Source organism: Trachypithecus francoisi, unplaced genomic scaffold, assembly GCF_009764315.1.
Source record: "Trachypithecus francoisi isolate TF-2019V2 unplaced genomic scaffold, Tfra_2.0 Lachesis_group0, whole genome shotgun sequence".
Lineage (NCBI taxonomy): Eukaryota > Metazoa > Chordata > Mammalia > Primates > Cercopithecidae > Trachypithecus > Trachypithecus francoisi.
Genome location: NW_022681453.1, coordinates 193,057,222 through 193,075,689, shown reverse-complemented (window position 1 = coordinate 193,075,689; position 18,468 = coordinate 193,057,222). Strand labels below are relative to the sequence as shown.

Here is an 18,468-nt window from a genome sequence, read left to right as displayed (position 1 = left end):
GGGGAAAAAGACTAACCTGTATACGTTTCTTTTTTTCCAGGATCTCTTCTTTTTATATATTCTATTCTAAGATGCTGTTATATTAACTCAGAGATACTCTACAAAGAATAAAGAACCTAATTAAAATAGCAGCTTTTATTAGCTATACCTGTTTAATCTCTGCTTCTGGTTCCATTTTCATTTGTCTGCAAACAAATTAAATAGCCCTTGGTCTTTACAAACAAAAAAGCGTTGATCCTGGTACCTGTTCCTCCTCTCTTCTCTACCAGTCTGCTGCTTGAGTAGTCTGCACATGCTCCCTTTTGTTTTTTGGCCATTTAGTTCTTCATTCTTTTCATTAAAAACTTTATGAGTAATGAAATACTTGTTTTTCATACGAAAGAATATGCGCACATATTTAAGTTGTTAACTGTAATTAAAACATGATAAAGAAATAACACCCTGAGTGTATCATCCAGCCTAAAAAAATGAACATTACCTGAGCACAAGTCAGTGACAAAAGAAAACAAAAAAAGGTATCATTGCCAATCAATAAGGCACTCTCATGTACCTGTTTCGATGATTTTTCCTGTCATTCCCTGTTTTCATTATATACTTACCATGTATGTTTGCAGTCATAAAAGATAGTTTTGTGTGCTCTTGAACTTTATGAAAATATTAACTTGTTCCCTTTTTTCTGTGACTTGCATTCTCCCATCAACATTGTTTGTTGATACATGTATTTTATTTTCACTGCGTTATAGTATACAATTGTAGGAATATATTAAATTCATTTCTTCATCCTCTGTTGGTAAATATTTACTGAACATATTGCTGCTATGAACATATTTTTACATGTCTTTCAGTGTATGGGGGTAAGTAATAGTGTGCCAGAGTGGAGTAGGAGTGGTTTATCCCAGGTACAAGCAGTGAGACAGTGGTGCGATGCTGTAAAGAATTTGCAAAAAGTAATTAAGCCCAGTAGAAGTCCATCTGCTTTTTAAATATTGCCATGTGCTGGTAATTCCAAACACTTGCAGTGGTAGTATAGTCCTTCCACTAGTACCCCTGGCAAACCACTAGGGACAGAAGTTTCCTCTGGTGAATCTGGTATCATGATGAGCATGTACTGCTCTTCAGCTACCGTGTGCCAAGTTGTTTTCCAAAGTGATTTTATCAGTCGTCCATCGGGGTTTGACATCCTGTTGTTTTACATCATTGCCAACACTTCATCTTGTCTAGTGGGTGTAAAATGTTACATCATGATGGTTTTACTTTGCCAATTAACTTTACTAATGGAGTTGAGCATTTTTTCATATGTTTAATGGCCATTTTAATTTTCTCTGTGAACTGCCTATTCATGCCTTTGGCCAATATTTTCTACTAGGATGTTGCCTTTTTTTAAAACTTAGTTTTCAGAGTTCTTAATGTATTATATTTGACTGTATAGTGATAAATATCTTCTCCCAGTTTGTGGCCTGTCTTTTTACTTTGTTTACAATACCTGTTTTTAAAAAACAAATTTATAATCTGACAAGGCAAATTTATTAATTTCTTTATTTGTTCCTTGTGTCTCAGTTTGGCAGACTTGTCCATCTCAGAGTTATAAAGATACTCTCACATTTGGTCTTTAATCCATCTGGAAATAATTTTAAGTATAGCTTTTGAATAGGGATCATATTTCTTTTTCTTTTTTCTCTTACGCATACCCATTTGTTTCAGCAATTGCTTATTGAAGTTTGTCTTTTCCCGCTGATATTCAGTGATACCATTGTCCTATATCAGTTTCCTTCCGTCCGTCCGTCCGTCCGTCTTTCCTTCCTTCCCTCCCTCCCTCTTTCCTTCCTCCTTCCTTCCTTCCTTCCTTCCTTCCTTCCTTCCCTCCCTCCCTCCTCCCTCCCTCCCTCCTTCCCTCCCTCCCTCCCTCCCTCCCTCCCTCCTCCTTCCTTCCTTCCCTCCCTCCCTCCCTCCCTCCCTCCTTCCTTCCTTCCTTCCTTCCTTCCTTGCTTCCTTCCCTCATCCAGGCTAGAGTGCAATGATCTCAGCTCACTGTGGTCTCAACCTCCTGGGCTCAAGTGGTCCTCCCACCGCAGTCTCCTGAGTAGCTGGGGCCACAGGTGTGTGCCACCACACCCAGCAAATTTAAAAATTTTTTGTAATAAAAATTATAAATGGGGTTTGTAATGGGGTTTCACGGTATTGCCCAGTCTGGCCCCCAACTCCTGGGCTCAAGTGATCCTCCTGCCTTGGCCTCTGAAAGTGTTAAGATTATAGGCATGAGCCATGGCGTCTGGCCACAGTTTTGCATATATATAACTAATAGTGTTTTAGGGACTCCATATTTTGTTCTTTAGTTCTCTTTATTTGTGCCAGTACTATATTGTCCATGTTGACCATGACTTTATAAGAAATCTTGATACATGGTTGGGTAGGACTCCTACCCCCACATACATTGTTGTTCATCATGACCTTTTTGGCTATGCTTGAGCTTTTCTTCTTCTTCTTCCTTTTTTATTTATTTATTTTTTATTTTTATTTTTTTTGAGACGGAGTCTCGCTCTGCCGCCCAGGCTGGAGTGCAGTGGCCGGATCTCAGCTCACTGCAAGCTCCGCCTCCTGGGTTTATGCCATTCTCCTGCCTCGGCCTCCCGAGTAGCTGGGACTACAGGCGCCCGCCACCTCGCCCGGCTAGTTTTTTGTATTTTTTAGTAGAGACGGGGTTTCACTGTGTTAGCCGGGATGGTCTCGATCTCCTGACCTCGTGATCCGCCCGTCTCGGCCTCCCAAAGTGCTGGGATTACAGGCTTGAGCCACCGCGCCCGGCCCCTTTTTTATTTTTATTTTGTGTGTGTGTGTGTGTGACAGAATCTGGCTCTGGTGCCCAGGCTGGAGTGTAGCCCACTGCAACCTTCGTTTCTCGGATTCAAGTGATTCTCCTGCCTCAGCCTCCCGAGTAACTGGCACCTGCTACCATGCCTGGCTCTAATTTTTTCTATTTTTAGTAGAGACAGGGTTTTACCATGTTGGCCAGGCTTGTCTGGAACTCCTGTCCTCAGGTGATCTCCCTGCCTTGGTGAGCCACTATGCCCAGCCAAGCTTTTCTTCTTAACTTTTAAGTTTAGTTTGTCAAATACCAGGAAAAGCCCTCTTGGAACTATTAGAATTACACTGAGTTGATCAATAAATTTTGAGGGTGAATTGATTAGTTTTCCTTCCCACAAACAGTATCTCTTTCTGTTTCTGTCTTCTTGACCTAATGTCTTTCAGTAAGTCAGATAGTTTTCTCCCTAATGGTTTTTGCACATTTTTTGTTAGATTCCTGGAGTAATACAGTTTTTGATCCCTTGATAAATTATAATTAAAATGACATTTTTCTAATTTTTTATGTTGTTGAATTCAATACAATTGTTTTAGATATCGTCTTGTTCCCAAAAGCCTTGTCAGACTTTATTCAGACACATTTTAGATTGTCTAGGATTTTCTGTTTAGAGAGGCATCATATATAAGTAATTACAAGCTGTTTGTTTCTGACATTTCACAGTCCTTATATGCTTTCTCTGTATTTTTCATGTCTTAATATATTGGTTACAGTGATAGTGATATTCTTGTCTTAGTCTTGTCTCTAAAGGAAATGTTCCTAATAGTTCACCGTTAGATATACTGTTTGCTGTGTATTTCTAGTACATAGTCTGTCAGGTTAAGGAAGCTTCCTTGGTTGTACAGTGTTGTTAACATAAATGGTTTTAAATTTTTATCTAATGCTTTTTTCTTTGAGATGGAGTCTTGCTATATTGCCCAGGCTGGAGCACAGTGGCATGATCTTGGCTCACTGCAACCTCCGCCTCCCAGGTTCAAGCAATTCCCCTGCCTCAGCCTCCCAAGTAGCTGGGATTACAGGCATGCGCCACCATGCCTGGCTAACTTTTTGTATTCTTAGTAGAGATTGGGTTTAACCATGTGGCTAGATTGGCATCGAACTCCTGACTTCATGATCCACCTGCCTGGGCCTCCCAAAGTGCTGGGATTGCCGGTGTGAGCCACCATGCCCAGCCAATCTAATGCTTTTTCTGCAGCTATTGAAATGGTCACGCAGTTTTTGTCCCTGAAGAATGTGATGAATTATAGCTGATCAGTATTCAAATATTGAACTAACTTTGCAATTCTAGAATAAATTCAGTTTGGTCATGATGCAGACTTTGAAATTTGGATTTAGGTTGCTATGATTTTGTTTTGGATTTTTGCCTCTGCATAAATGAGATCAGATTTAATTTTCCTTTCTTGTGTGTTATGGACAGGTTTGATCTTAAAGTTATATAACTTAAACTTACAAAGTTTGTGAAGTGAGTATTCCATTGCATGGACTTTTTCATAATTTGTTTAGTCCTCTTTTGCTGGATATTTAGGTTGTTGGTTCCAATGTTTTGCTATTAGAAACAATGTGGTATTGTAAATCCTTGCACACTTCAGTTACAGACAAATATATATTTATAGGCTAAATATGCAAAAGTGGAATTGCTTGGTCTGAGGGTATTTATAAATTTAATTATCATAAATTTTGCATTATTGAACTTTGAAGGTGTTCCAGGTTGTAGTCTTACCATCAGTGTATGTCTGTGTCCCTGCATATTTCGTTGAGGGGGTTAGATAAGCACTTACAGTAAAAGAAGAAAACAAAATGCATTCTATTTCTCTTCTGCTGCACATGTCTTCGGTTTTACAACCAACTTTTTCTTGAAATAGTACCACATTCAGCTTACCTCCCACACATTTGTCAACTAGTCTGGCATCTTCCCCTGCCAATGTACTGAAACTGCCCTTAGCAAGGCCATTAGCCTCTTACTGGTTATATCCAATGGACTTTTCTCCTTAATTTATTTTTTTCCAGTCTTACTTGACTCCCCAGCAGTATTTGATGAGTTAGCCATGTCATCATTCTTAAGATACTCTCTTCTAAAATGTTGTGATGCTTTGCTGTCTTTTGGCCTTTTCTCTACCTCTATTACTCTTCAGTCTCATTTTCTACTGTGGTTCCACTCCTTCTGCCCATTCCTTAAATGTTAGAGTTCCTTACATTTCTGTTCTTATCCCTCTGGTCACTCAGTACATTCTGGTGATGTCCCCTAGAGTCATGGCTTCACCTGTAATTACCATCTATATGCCAAAGGCTCCCAACCTGTATACCCTGCGCCTGACTCACTACTAAGCTGTAGACCTGCATGTACACTGATATATTGACTATTACTTGGGTGTTCCATCCAACAGATCCCTCAATTTCAACATTTTAAGAACTAAGCTCATCATGTTCTCCTTCAACCCTATTTCTTCTCTGTTTCTTGGTACCACTATTTATCCAAGTCAGAAGTGTGCGTGCGTGTGTACATGTGTGTCTGTTTATCCGTGCCTTTTCTTCCTCCGTCCGTAGCCAGCCATTTGTTAGATTCTTTTGGTTTTCTTATTCTAAACCTCTTTCTGTCTTTACTACTATCCCATTTTTTAGGCCTTAGAAATTAATCAGATTTTAAAGTGAACAGGTAGATTGTTTTTTCTTAACTTCATCTGTATAGTTCTTTTATGAATTTGTCTGTATAATTGAGTTTTGACCAGTACTTCATTATTAGATTGGTACCTCTTTTTTTTTTTTTTTTTTTTTAAAGGCAGAGTCTTCTGTCACCCACGCTGGAGTACAGTGGCAGGATCTCGGCTCACTGCAGCCTCCGCTTCCCAGGCTCAAGTGATTCTCATGCCTCAGCCTTCTCAGTAGCTGGGATTATAGGCACACAACCACCTCACCTGGCTAATTTTTGTATTTTTAGTAGAGATGAGGTTTTGCCATGTTACCCAGGCTGGTCTGAAAATCCTAGCCTCAAGTGATCTGCCCGCCTCTGCCTCCCAAGATGTTGGGATCACAGGCGTCAGCCACTGTGCCCGGCTGGTACCTCATTGTTTAAAGATGGACTTTTATTTTAAAAATAGAAACTGTTAGACATTCATGATCTAGTAGAGCATGGGCTTTTGAATCTCAGTGAACAGGATTTGACTCTAACCTCAGTCACTTAATATTTGCTTTAACCTTGAGTTACTTACACTTTAAGTTTTATCATCTGAAAGTGAATATTATATATACCCTGGGGCAGTCAGTGTTGAGGATTCAGTAGATCTATTAAGATATATGAAGGTGTTTGGGACATCATAGGAATTCAATACTTTTAGAAATTATGATATAGTGCTATAATATTGACGACATACAGCAATTTTAACTTTAAAATGTTTTTGCGTTACAGATAGTGTGTGTACCATATCAGTGGCGTGTAACTATGCTCATCATTGTTCTTGTCAATGCCTTTGTATCTATCACAGTGGAGGTAAGCACTTCCATAGTCAAATGGCTACCGTGTTGCTTTGGAATTCTTGGGTGATGTAATGGTAAATGGGAGAAGAGGACAGGTAATATAATGGAAAGCCACAGAGTCTCAGTTTCATCTTAGGCAAATTCATTTAGCATTCTCTTGTGAAACTTCTCCATGAATTGATAGTGGTCATATTAAGGGATGTGACTTAGTTGCACTCACACAGACAGGAGAAAATAAGCAATGTGATAATAAAAAGTAATGACGAGTAGAAAGAAGAGAAGTTCGGGGACTCGGTGGCCCATGAACTGATGACTCAGTGATTGTGAAATCAGAGTTGGCATGTGCCACCTGTGTTTTGTGATGTACAGTAAAATCTCCCATTTAAGGAAGGAAAGAATGGGGTGGGGGGCCATGCTCCAGGAAACACAGTGAATATTAATAGCAAGAGAGTTTAATGAAAGTATAAAATAATTATCATTATGGACTTACTTAATTTCAGCATGGATTACTAGAACGTCCTCCTTGATATTTGCTTTTGAGTGACCTCTAGAGGTTTTAAGTACCCTTTGATTCATTGTATATTGTGTAGTTACCCTCCCTTAGGATTGCCTTTAGGTTAGTCTCTAAAAGGAGGTAGCAAGTTCTCATTGGTGGCTTTTGTCTGCTCTCAGAACTACTATCGTAATTGACTGTTACAGTAACTCTAAGAAATGGAAGAGGGAGATACAGTTGTGATTTTTAAGTTAAGAGTTTCGTAGCACAGGCTTTTGGATTAAAATAAAGGTCATTTTTTTGAGAAATATATATCCATATATTTTAGTGATAATAGTTCTGGACTTAGAAATTACGCTTAATTTCATTACCCCCTAAAGGATGACTTGGTATTTAAATTTGAGATATGATGGGCAGCATGTATATTATGGTACTGACCTTTGGAAGTTGCGCAGTGCAATGTGATTTTTTTTTTTTTTCTATTTTATGGGTACTAGGAAGCACATGTAAGATATGATATTCTTAAAGTGTTTCTTTTTCTACAGTATAAGTTCATCTTTTCACAGAAATGTTACTTACTCTTACTATCTAAAGAATGGTTTGTGTTGGATGCTGATTAAATTATATATCTATAGATATGGATATAGAATTAATACTAGATATTCAGTGAACATAAGCATTGTGAAGAAAGACTTCAAATTATATAAGCATCATTTTAATATGGGAAAGACCTATTTATACAATAAGCCATCATATTTCATGGAAAATTTAGAAGTCTCATTTTATCAAGAATGTTAATGATGATTTATATTTGTTACAAAAGTCCTGTCATTCTTGATCCTTTGGCAGTATTAACTGAAATTCCGTATATGAAAATCAAAATATGTTTTTCATCAATTATGCAGCATTGTGTGATTCATTAAAAAGGTGCACATTAATAAAAAATGACTTAGTCATTGTTAATTCTTAACTCGCTGGACTATCTCTCAGAGCTTCTTCCTTGACATGGTCCTTTGGAAAGTTGTATTCAATCGAGACAAACAAGGAGAGTATCGGTTCAGCACCACACAGCCACCACAGGTTGGAACTCAGCACTTCAGTTCTCAATTCTTCCTGTCTGTCTAGACTCTTTGCTTGTGTACGCTGTATTTTCTAGCATGTTCTTGTTCTGTTACATGTTATTCTCTGGCGTGTTCTTGTTCTGTTACGTGTTACTTCAGCCTTTTTCTCTGTGCTTGGCATTTCATTTCTTATAAGAAGTCCTAGAAAACTCATGGCAAACATTTGTTAGAGGCTTTTTGAGACCAGAAATTTCACAAGTCTCCTTTCCATGCCAATCCTGATCCTCTCTGTATGTAAAAGGCTTGTCCTCAAAGGTGAGAGTTCATTTTTCCATTTCAGTCTACTATCAATTTTATGTTTTCGTTTTTCATGAGTCCCCTTAGAAGCTAAATGAGATTTATATAAACAAAATTTGCAGTGAAAATTGTTTCTTCTTGGATCAGAGTCCAAAGGCCAGAATTTTGAAGAATTATTCCTGATTTCTTGTCAGTTACTGTCCCTTAATTTGGAGTGCCTTTTTGGCTTTCTCCAGCATTATATACCATTTCATTCAGAAGATGATTTGCCTTTTTTCATACAAACCATGGTTTAGGACGTTTGACTTTTTGGGTCTGTTAAATAGCCTATCATTTGAAAGGTATCACAAGTTCTGTGGTAAAGAGAGAAGAGACACAGAAGAATAAAACGCATTTCCTAGTGTTAGGGTGTTCAAGTAGAGCTCCTGATACAGATACAGATTGGACTTATTTTTTAAACCCATGCTGTGAGTCAGAGCTCTTTGAGGTAGCTTTTTCGTCATAGAGAATTTGATAAAATCTCATCCCTTCATTGCCTTACCCACTTTTCTTTAGAGATGGGTGATATGCTTTACAGATAAGAGCTCTGAGTCTTTCACTCAGCCTTGAGCCGCAGGAAGCTGGTGGTGGTGAAGAGGACTCCCTGGCATTTTTGAGTTGGGTTACCCACTTCGTTTTAGCCAGCTTTGACCTAAGTGGTGACTTCCTGAGCTCTGTTTTGGTAATCCAGCGGGCCTGATGCCCTGGTGTGATGCCACAGGGTTGCTTTCAAAGAGGGCCTGCAGAGCGCTGTTTCTGTTTTCTAGTGCTTTATGGTGAATAATGATGGAATGCAGCAGCATCTGGAGTCAGCCTCATTTTTTTTTTCCTGAAAGCAGTGTAATACCAGTTGTCCCTAGTAGTGGGTATGACTAGGGTTGTACAAGGGGCTCAAGTCCTTTAGCAAAATCTTGTCTGTGTATACACACACACACACACACACACACACACACACACACCCCAGCACCCCAACCCTCCCACCCCCGTATATATAGTTACCTCACTGCATTACTTCAGAAGGTTATTTTTGGCTTATATCATCAATTCTCATGTGAAATATTTGTATTGTATTCCTAGGCCTAGGAAAACATTTAGATTTTTATATTCTCCAAAGAGATCTCTGACTATTGATCTGAACAAGAAATTGCATGTTTTGAAGGGGAGTAATACCCTGGTTTAGTTGAAAGTAGGTATCATAAGACCCCTTAAAAATATTTGGATTGGGGGTCTCTTCTTGCTTTTCAACCAAAATTAAATGACAGAAAATTCTTTTATTTGTCTCTGTTTTCTAAAAAAAAATTTAATAAATATCTGCCCTTCTCTTTTGTGAGACCTGAGTCTCACTCCTGTCACCCAGGCTGCAGTGCAGTGGCGTGATCATGGCTCACTGTAGCCTCGAGCTCCTCAGGCTCAGATCATCCTCCCATCTCAGCCTCCCAAGTAGGTGGCATTACGGGTGCAAGCCACTGTGCCTGGCAATTTTTGTTGGTTTGTTTTGTAGAGATAGGGTTTCACCATGTTGCTGGGTAGATGGAGCTACAGGTGCATGCCATCCCAGGCCCAGCAATTTTTTTTTTTTTTCCAGAGAGGAGGTTTTGCCATGTTGCCCAGGCTGGTCTCAAACTCCTGGGCTCAAGCCATCTGCCTGCCTCGGCCTCCCAAAATGCTGGGATTACAGACGTGAGCCACCACACTCGGCCCGCCCTTCTAATTTTTAGGAGTTTGTGTTTCTGCCTCTAAAGCGTTCATGGGAGAGTGAAGGTAGAGAGTGGTCCAGAGCAGGTGGGCCCCAGCATACCCTGTGTGTCAGCTGATTCTGAGAATCATCAAATAGTAGGTGAGAATTGAAGTCTTCCGTTTCTATGGTCATGATTAAGGTGCATTTTTAAAAAACTTACTAGCTTTAGGAAAGAGAGTTCTTACAACCTCCCAGCACAAAGTGGCATGCTTTCACTCTCTGCTACTTCTGTGTGTAGTGTTGCTTCACTGTTGATGTTTGTGGCCCTTCGAGAGCCAGTCATTAGTTCATCATATTGCCGTAAGGCCGAGCGAGGTTCTCAGTCAGAGATGATTTCCCCCAGGGGACATTTGCCAGTGTCTGGAGACACTTTTGGTTGTCACAGTTGGCAGCCCCAGGTGTTCATACTTACTCTCTGACCAAAAAAAAAAAAAAAAAATTTATAACAGTGATTTTCAAGCAAGATTATTCATCAGAAATGCTTTGAACTCCACCCTTGGCCTACTGGATGGAAGTCTTCAGTGGAGACCCCTGTCATCTGTGGTTTTCTATAAAGCTTTACCCCTGTTTGAGGAGATCTGTGTCACATCTTCTCTTTAGGAGCATTTGTGCCCACCTTGTGTCTGTAAACTGAGGGTACTTAGTAGTGGAACTAGATCATACCACCTGTGATCTGATCATGCCTGGGGATTTGTGCCCAATTCATGTTTTCTTATTTGGTAAAAAATCCAAAAAAGTAGTTTTTATGGTGTAGTGGTAGTCTTTATGCCACTTAGAATATTATTTGAACTGCATAGCTAGAATGTTTATTCTGATTTTCTGTTTTGTTTTATATTCAGAATTGGTATGGAAGAAGACTTATGAAAACCACAGCACCGTTGTAACATTTTTTCCTTCAAGCTTGGCATTCTGTTTTATATACTACCCATGAAAACATTTCCTGAAAGATATTGTTAAGCGTAAACTTGACATTTTTGAAAGTTTTTTTTAGTTTCTCTGCTAAACTATGCATGATAGCCTCTTTCCTTCTCTGAGGGGATAAATTTGGTCACTTAAGCATTCCTTTCAGAAACAAACCGAAAGATGCAGTTGCTATAGCTACTGTGTCCTGCTTTAGGGACTTGTGCTGTAGGTGTTTTGGGGAGACCCACGTGCTCACCCTGTGCCCGATGCCCTGGTTCATGGCCTTTGTGTTACACAGTGCTTGCCTTTCTCCCTGCACCATCATCATCCCCCCGCTGGCTGATTTCTCATTCCAGCATGCCTGTAGCACCTTTTATTTTCTCTTCTACTGAATTATATTGTGTTTGAGAATGTGTGTGGTATGTTAGTGTTTGTAAACTAACAAACCTATGCTTGCATATAGTGTACTTTCTGTGTATGATACTTGGGGAAGGTAAGGGTACAGGAACAAAATGTTTTCAATTATGGTACAGTAGGGGGATCCTTAGTGTTCTTCATGACTTTTTAAAAATTGTGACAAGTGTACATTATTTGTAATAGGGTTGTGAGGATTTTTTTTCAATGCATAAAAAGAATCCTATTCGGTTGTTGTTCTATTTACAATTAAATTAATTTTAATTTTATTGGTTGACTTACTTTCCACAAGTAGGGAGCAATGAATTGAAATATGTGTGTTTGGCTTTCCTTAACTCAGCTTGCTACACATTGCCCTTCAACCTGGCAGATTCTTTGGACAGACAAGTCCTATTATGTTTCTGCTTTTTTAAAAAAAGTCAACAGTCAACATTAGCTTATTTTCTGTGATAATCTAACAGTGCTACTTAAAAGTGACAGCTTTTGGCTGAGCACGGTGGCCCATACCTGTAATCCCAGCACTTTGGGAGGCCGAGGCCGATGGATCACAAGGTCAGGAGATCGAGACCATCTTGGCCAACATGGTGAAACCCTGTCTCTACTAAAATACAAAAAATTAGCTGGATGCGGTGGCGCATGCCTGTAATCCCAGCTACTTGGGAGGCCGAGGCAGGAGAATCGCTTGAACTCGGGAGGCAGTGGTTTCAGTGAGCTTAGATCGCGCCACTGCACTCCAACCTGGTGACTGACAGAGCAAGACTTCATCTGAAAAAAAAAAAAAAAAGTGACAGCTTTCGAATTGATTTAGGAACAATGATTTTTTCCACAATTAGATTGACAAATGACACCTTGGGAAAAAGTAAGATCTAAGTAGTAAATTATCATCTCAGATGAAATATTATGTTTGTTGTGTGCCTGTACTGGAAAGGCATTATCTGTTATTTTGGATCACCTGAAGAATCCTATAAATAGTGACTTCTGTACCTTAATGCTAAATGGTTTCCTGTGGACTTTTTTTTAAGGTGATACTAATATAACTCTCTTTAGTTATGACAGTGGAAAGGCTACTAGGCGAGTAATCTTCAGACTTCCCCCGCCCCCACCCCAGATGTAGCTTGCTTTTGTACACCGTTTTTGCCTTTAAATTCTTGGTAGCAGTGTAGCTTATTGTGTTTTGTTGACAAACTTAAGCTAGCGGACCTTTAACATTGAGAGCGGTGAGTTACTGTTTACCATGCTCTCAGCGGGTTGGGGAGAAGAGAAGAAGAGTAGTAGGTTCCTGATGGTGGTTTCAATTGGATGAGAAAGAGCTATCAAGTGACCTATGTAAAAACTTTAAGAGCTTTGATTTTAAAGTATTTTTGCTCTTCTGCATTGGCTAATTTAGAAACATGTTTCAAAATACATCTCTAGCTAACTTGCCTTTTTAAATCATGAGGCATTTTAGATGACATTAGAATATGTATCTCAGGTATGTTATACTCTACTCTGTGAGATTACTTCATGTAGAGCTGGTGGTAGCCTGGGTTATATGTTGATTGGCAAAACAAAATGACCTGGAATTTAAATTTCATTTTGGAGAAGCAGCAGCCAGAATAACTAAGAAGTGGCTGTTCTTTAGAGATAAATGTAACTACTATGAGTCCCGGTATAGTCATTTACATTTACTTCAAATTTCAGTTGAGACAAATTCTGAGGGCCCTTCTCAGCCCTCTGTTGAGTTTACATTTCCATGCATTAACCAGGGACTTTGCTTTCTTGTTCTCCAAGGATCATTTCTCTAAGGCCACATTCACTAAAAACATCAGGATTGATCAGAAGAATTTCAGTGACAGTGAATCTTTTTGCAATGAAATAATACGAAGCAGTAGTACTTGTTTTATACAAACCCTTTCCAGTTGTGGGACCATCGTTATAAAACAGTATTCTTTTTATATGTGTAAGGATGAGGTTTTAAAAGACATAATTGTCATTAAACATGATTGAACCTAATTTTGACCAAACGATACTTACTTCATGTTTTGAGAGATGACATTAACAGTAACGAGGCTACTTGTACACAGCTTTCTTCCAAAAACGATCATGCGGCTAAGTTGCCAGGAGCAATAGTATGGAAAGATAGCTTGGGACAGAATGTGAAGATTTTCAAATTAAAAATTAAAAATGTTTTCTCTTTCTGAATGGCTTAAAGTTCTTCTTAATACACTAGATATTGTGTTAAAGAATCCATATCTGCAAGTTATTTAAAATGTATTAGTATACAAGAGTATAGGTATATAAAACTAAATGAAGTAAATCATATTGATAACCCCCGAAAAAAATCTAAAGAATAATCAGTTCCTAAATAATTGAAAGCTGCCTTTAAAAAATAAAACAAAAGAACATGCGTTTTGTTGTGTTGCCCAGGTTGGTCTCGAGCTCCTGGGCCCAAGCAATCCTCCCACCTCAGCCTCCCAAAATGTTGGGATTTCGGGCATGAGCCACCACACCCGGCCAAAGCTGCCTTTTTTTTCTCCCCCCATTTGGTGTGCTCAGAAGTCATCTCCTCTTATTTCTCTCTGCTAATGTGTGCTGTTTAAAACAACAAGCCTTTAATCAACTGGGGTGTTTTTTTTTCTTACTTCCTTAGGAGTCCATGGATCGGTGGGGAAAATGCTGCTTACCCTGGGCCCTAGGCTGTGGAAAGAAGACACCAAAGGCAAAGTACATGTATCTGGCGCAGGAGCTCTTGGTTGATCCCGAGTGGCCACCAAAACCGCAGACAACCACAGAAGCGAAAGGTTTAGTTAAGGAGAATGGATCATGTCAAATCATCACCATAACATAGCAGTGAATCAGTCTCAGTGGTATCGCTGATAACAGTATTCAGGAATACATGATTTTAGGAGTTTCTGATCCTGTGTGTCAGAATGGCACTATTTCAGTTTATGTCCCTTCTGATACAGTCGCTTATTTGAGAGCTTTGCTCTTTCTTAAACATGAAAACAGAAAAAGATATCGTCCTAAGAGTTAAATTAACAGTCAATCCATCAAGTCCTGCATCTTCATTCAGTAACCAAAATATTACATACATTTCCAGAATTTTCTTGATTGTTACTCTCAGTGATATTCTTTATATTGGGTATAGGAGAAGTTTGGTAGGTTTTTCAACAATAGTTTTTGAGACCAGTTTACCTCTTCACATCTATGCTCACAACTCCCTTATTAGAAAAGTCTGTATTTATATACAGGCTCTAAATTTGTGATTGATTAAAAGAAAGTGAGTGTTAATTAGCTTCCAGTGAAAATATATTGAAAGCCTGTTTTCATTTGATTCCAAGATTTCTTCCAAAGAATTCTTTATAAACATATGCCAATACCCTAAGATGGTCTAGAGTTAGGAATGAGTTTTTATGGTGTTTCTTATAGAACAACTCAGGTAATTTCCATTTCTGGTTTTATATTTTCTGTACAAACTGCCTGGGTTTTATTTTTCTAATCAGCAAGGTGCTTCACTGCCTTCTTGAGACGCCTCTCAAAGCTATTAAACGGCTCCTGTGCTGTGTGTGGTGTCAGTAGTCTAATTTGCTTCTGTTAAATGTTGTAGAACCTTTTTCACTAGGAAATAAGATTCATTTCTTTTGGCAGTAGATGTAGATTCATCTTTTAATGTTTCTTCAAATGTGTTTCTGTCAGGCTTTGTGTTATTTTAAATGGTTTTTTAAATTTTTTTCTGTTTTTAGTTACCTAAAGACATAGGATAATAGTTTTTTTAAGTTAGAATTTTACCTCATAAGATTTTTTTGAGGTTTGATGTATGTCTCTGTCTTGTCAATAATGAGGCTTAAAAATATTGGATTTGAATGGCTGCCGTTTTTTCAAAGCAATATGAATTTGATGAGTTTGTTTTGTGCCATTAGGTGGCGCCAGAGGTCAGAGCATGTCTGTTTTGAATTGTTACAAATAAGCATATTTGATGTGGAAATTTCTGGGAGACAAAAAAATTGAGGAAATAAAGTTAAAAAATTGACATTCATTGAGCCAAAAGAAATGTGGAGAAGCATTTTTCACCTTTCTGTTTGGCCTGATTAACATTTAAATTCTTGCCAAAATTAAGGTAACTTTTAAAAAACACCTTTTGTAGGTAGGATCCAGCAGTTTGGCAATGCCCACAGTTATCGTAACACAGAAAACTGATAGTGCTATAAAATGGACACTAAACTATTAAAACAGTGTGACATTGTTCTCTGTTCTTCATAGCCAGTAACATGCTTGCTCGTGCTTTCTACTCCTAGCTGATCATTCTTTTCCCAACGTATATTTACAAATTTACCAAATTTTACCTAGAATTTTAGGACCAAATGGTTCTCACTCTTTATGCTGCAAAGACCTGGATGATGTTTGGTAACTATAGAAAAATAGAAGTTACACTCAGGATCACTGTTAACTGCTATGGCCACTGATGATTCCTGCAAAAATATAATCGAAGTTTTCCATCAAATGTATAATATGCTATTAATACACTTTAGATGATGACAATTGTTCCATGAGTGATTCTATGAAGCTATGCATCTTAGACCTCTTGAGCTGTGAATTAGCACTATTTTCTATAGTTACTTATTCTCTGGATCATTTTATAATTTCCATATTAATTTCAAATATGCTCGTGTTATTCTTCAGTGATTTCCACAATTGTGCATTTTATTCTTTGGTTTAAGTACTGAAGCATATAATGAAAGTAATTGCTAAGTAGCAGCTTAAAAATTCAATTATCAGATTGTATTTAACATCTTTAAGAGCATGATCATAAAGAGCTATTTTTGACAACCCCCTCCCCACTTTTTTAACATTTAGAGTTAATAAGGGTTTTATATCTCTTCTGTCCATATTGTTTTCAAAGGAATGAGGTGTTTAGGTAGGTGGAAAAGCATTTGTAGGAAGTTAGATTTGAATATAGACAAGGTGAGTTATTCACGTTGAGAATGTTATTTGAAGAATGCCTGTGAAGCCAGGTGTGGGTTCTACTCAGTGCCATAGATAGACTGAGTCTTCTCTTGTAGGCCACCATTACATAGTAATTTTGATTCTGAATTTCACATTAAATTATTTGAGTTTATACAGACCTAAATTTTAAAATCTGTACATATATTATTTTAATGTATTAAGATGAATAAATATTGCTGATTTAAATTTTATTTATGCACATACTTAAAGGACAGAAATGTCTGGGAAAGTAATTGTTAAATAATGATATGTAACTTTTTAACTTTTTAAATAAATAACAAGATTTTTAATGTGTGTCTCCCTCAGGGTTGTTTCAAGTTTTTTTTCTCCCTCAAGTTTAAATAGTGGTAACTATATGTTTTGTATCTTCTAGCACCAACTGCTGTAAAGCAATGCTGCAAATAATGCTTGAATAAAAGTGGCTAAGCCAACAACAAAATAAATACTTTTTATAGTAGTTTTGTAATCCTTAAATTCGAAAGCTTTCCAAATTGCACTTGCATCTAAACAAAACTGTTGCAGTTTTTACTTTATTTATTTTGTTCCCCATGTTTGTGAAAGTCCTGCACAGTTTCAAAGGCATGGTAAATAATATATCAATGTTTTATGTAGTCTGTTACAAAAACAGCTATAGATAACATTATCCAGTGAAAAGCAAAATTCAAGCTTTAGAAAATATGCATGCAATTTTGACATATCTAAAAATAGATTTTTGTATATTTATGGTGGGAGGTGGTTGGGAACTTTTAACAAAATGGGGTGTTAATTTTTGTACAGTCTGTGGGCATTTACACATTTTTAATGTATTAAAATTTGGTAATTATGTGTACATTAAATTAATAAAATAGCTACTTCTGGTTATGATTTGTGAATTCCCTAAGACCTTGGATTTTTTTAAGTAACTTTATATCAGAAATGATACTGCATCTTTATATTTTTAAAATTGTATTGCTGCTCAAGAATGGTACCCTCTTGTCAAAAAGGCATACATTCATAATTGTACATTCAGCATTGTAAATAATCTTATGAAACCTTTTTTGATTGAAGCTATTCAAAATAAAAATTTTAATGAATGAAATAACACTTTTGTTCTGTGTCTTGATACATTTGTTTGCTTTTTAGTCACATGAATACTGCCCTTTGCGGATTTATTTTCATGCCTGTTAGTACTTCCCCATTTCCTCTTTTTTTTTTTTTTTTTTGAAAAAAAGGAAATAACATTCCGCATATCATACCGTGTGTGTGAGCATCCTGGGGAAACCCCTCAGTCAGATGTAGTGTAGAGCCAAATGTTAAACGCGAGGAGGTCTGAGGGAAATGGTGAAACAGAAGAGTAGGGACTTAAAATCTATTAATAGTTGGGAGAATCAAACCAGAAGCTAATACCATGGAGAGAGAAAATGGTTGTAGAAATCCCAGAGAAGACAGGACGTTTGTTTGTGGCTGGGAGTTGTTTCCATGGAGCTCAGCTTCGGGAGGCATGGCGCCTCTGCTAGGGAAATGTGGCTGGCTGTGGTGTGATGAATTCGGGGGGTGAGGGCCTGCCTGCTGTTACCTCAAGTTCTTAGCAGTCGCTATGGTTTGTGCGGCATGTATGATCTTGTCCCCACAGCCTGCTGGTGTGGGCACAGTTCTGCATGTCTCTCCTTCCCCTGTATTGCTGCCAAGGGCTCTGTTTTGAACGTATATTGCAGGAAGGGACAGGGAGTCCTAGGGGCTTGAGTGAGACTGTCTGTGGTCCAAGCTGGGGTGCAGTTGCTCCCTACTGTGCCCTGCCCACTGAGTCTCCCTCAGAGGAAAGAGGCTTATCTCACCCAGGCAGACCTGCTTTTGAATAGCCAAGCCCCTTAAGCCAGGTCACTGTTTGACAGCAGACTTCTGACCTGATAATGGACACAGAATCTTGAGACCGGAAGCACTGGAGCTGTCAACTTCATTGCTCCAAACACTTCTCATTACCTCATCAGCTTGCTCAGTGGATGGACTAAGACTGTTCCCCCCACTCTCTGCAACTTCCATACCTACTTTTCCCTTCCTGGACAATCAGAGTGTCTTCCTAAGGAGCAAAACGTAGAGACCATTCTGACTGGAGGTTTTCCTGGGGAAATCGGCTAAAGAAGGGCCACAGGAGTTTGAGCCTGCAGCAGCTTACTGTTTCACAGCTCGCCTTCCCAGGCTGTCAGGTTGGCTCCCTGGCATTTTCATGGGCAAG

At 38.4% G+C, this 18,468-nt stretch overlaps 1 protein-coding gene across 12 annotated transcripts in view; it reads left to right on the top strand.

Annotated features, from left to right (window-relative positions):
• The window catches only part of ATP13A3 (ATPase 13A3), a 90,423-nt gene extending 73,086 nt beyond the window's left edge, over positions 1-17,337 (top strand). For 9 of the 12 annotated variants that reach the window (XM_033213080.1, XM_033213078.1, XM_033213085.1 and 6 more), the window contains 3 exons: positions 6,261-6,341; positions 7,812-7,901; positions 13,903-17,337. In XM_033213080.1, the coding sequence (XP_033068971.1) occupies positions 6,261-6,341; positions 7,812-7,901; positions 13,903-14,100 (369 nt within the window). In that variant the 3' untranslated portion in view covers positions 14,101-17,337. The remainder of the gene's footprint in view (positions 1-6,260; positions 6,342-7,811; positions 7,902-13,902) is intronic. The other 3 variants (XM_033213086.1, XM_033213087.1, XM_033213089.1) reach the window with 2 other exon arrangements.
• Positions 17,338-18,468: the final 1,131 nt, after the last annotated feature.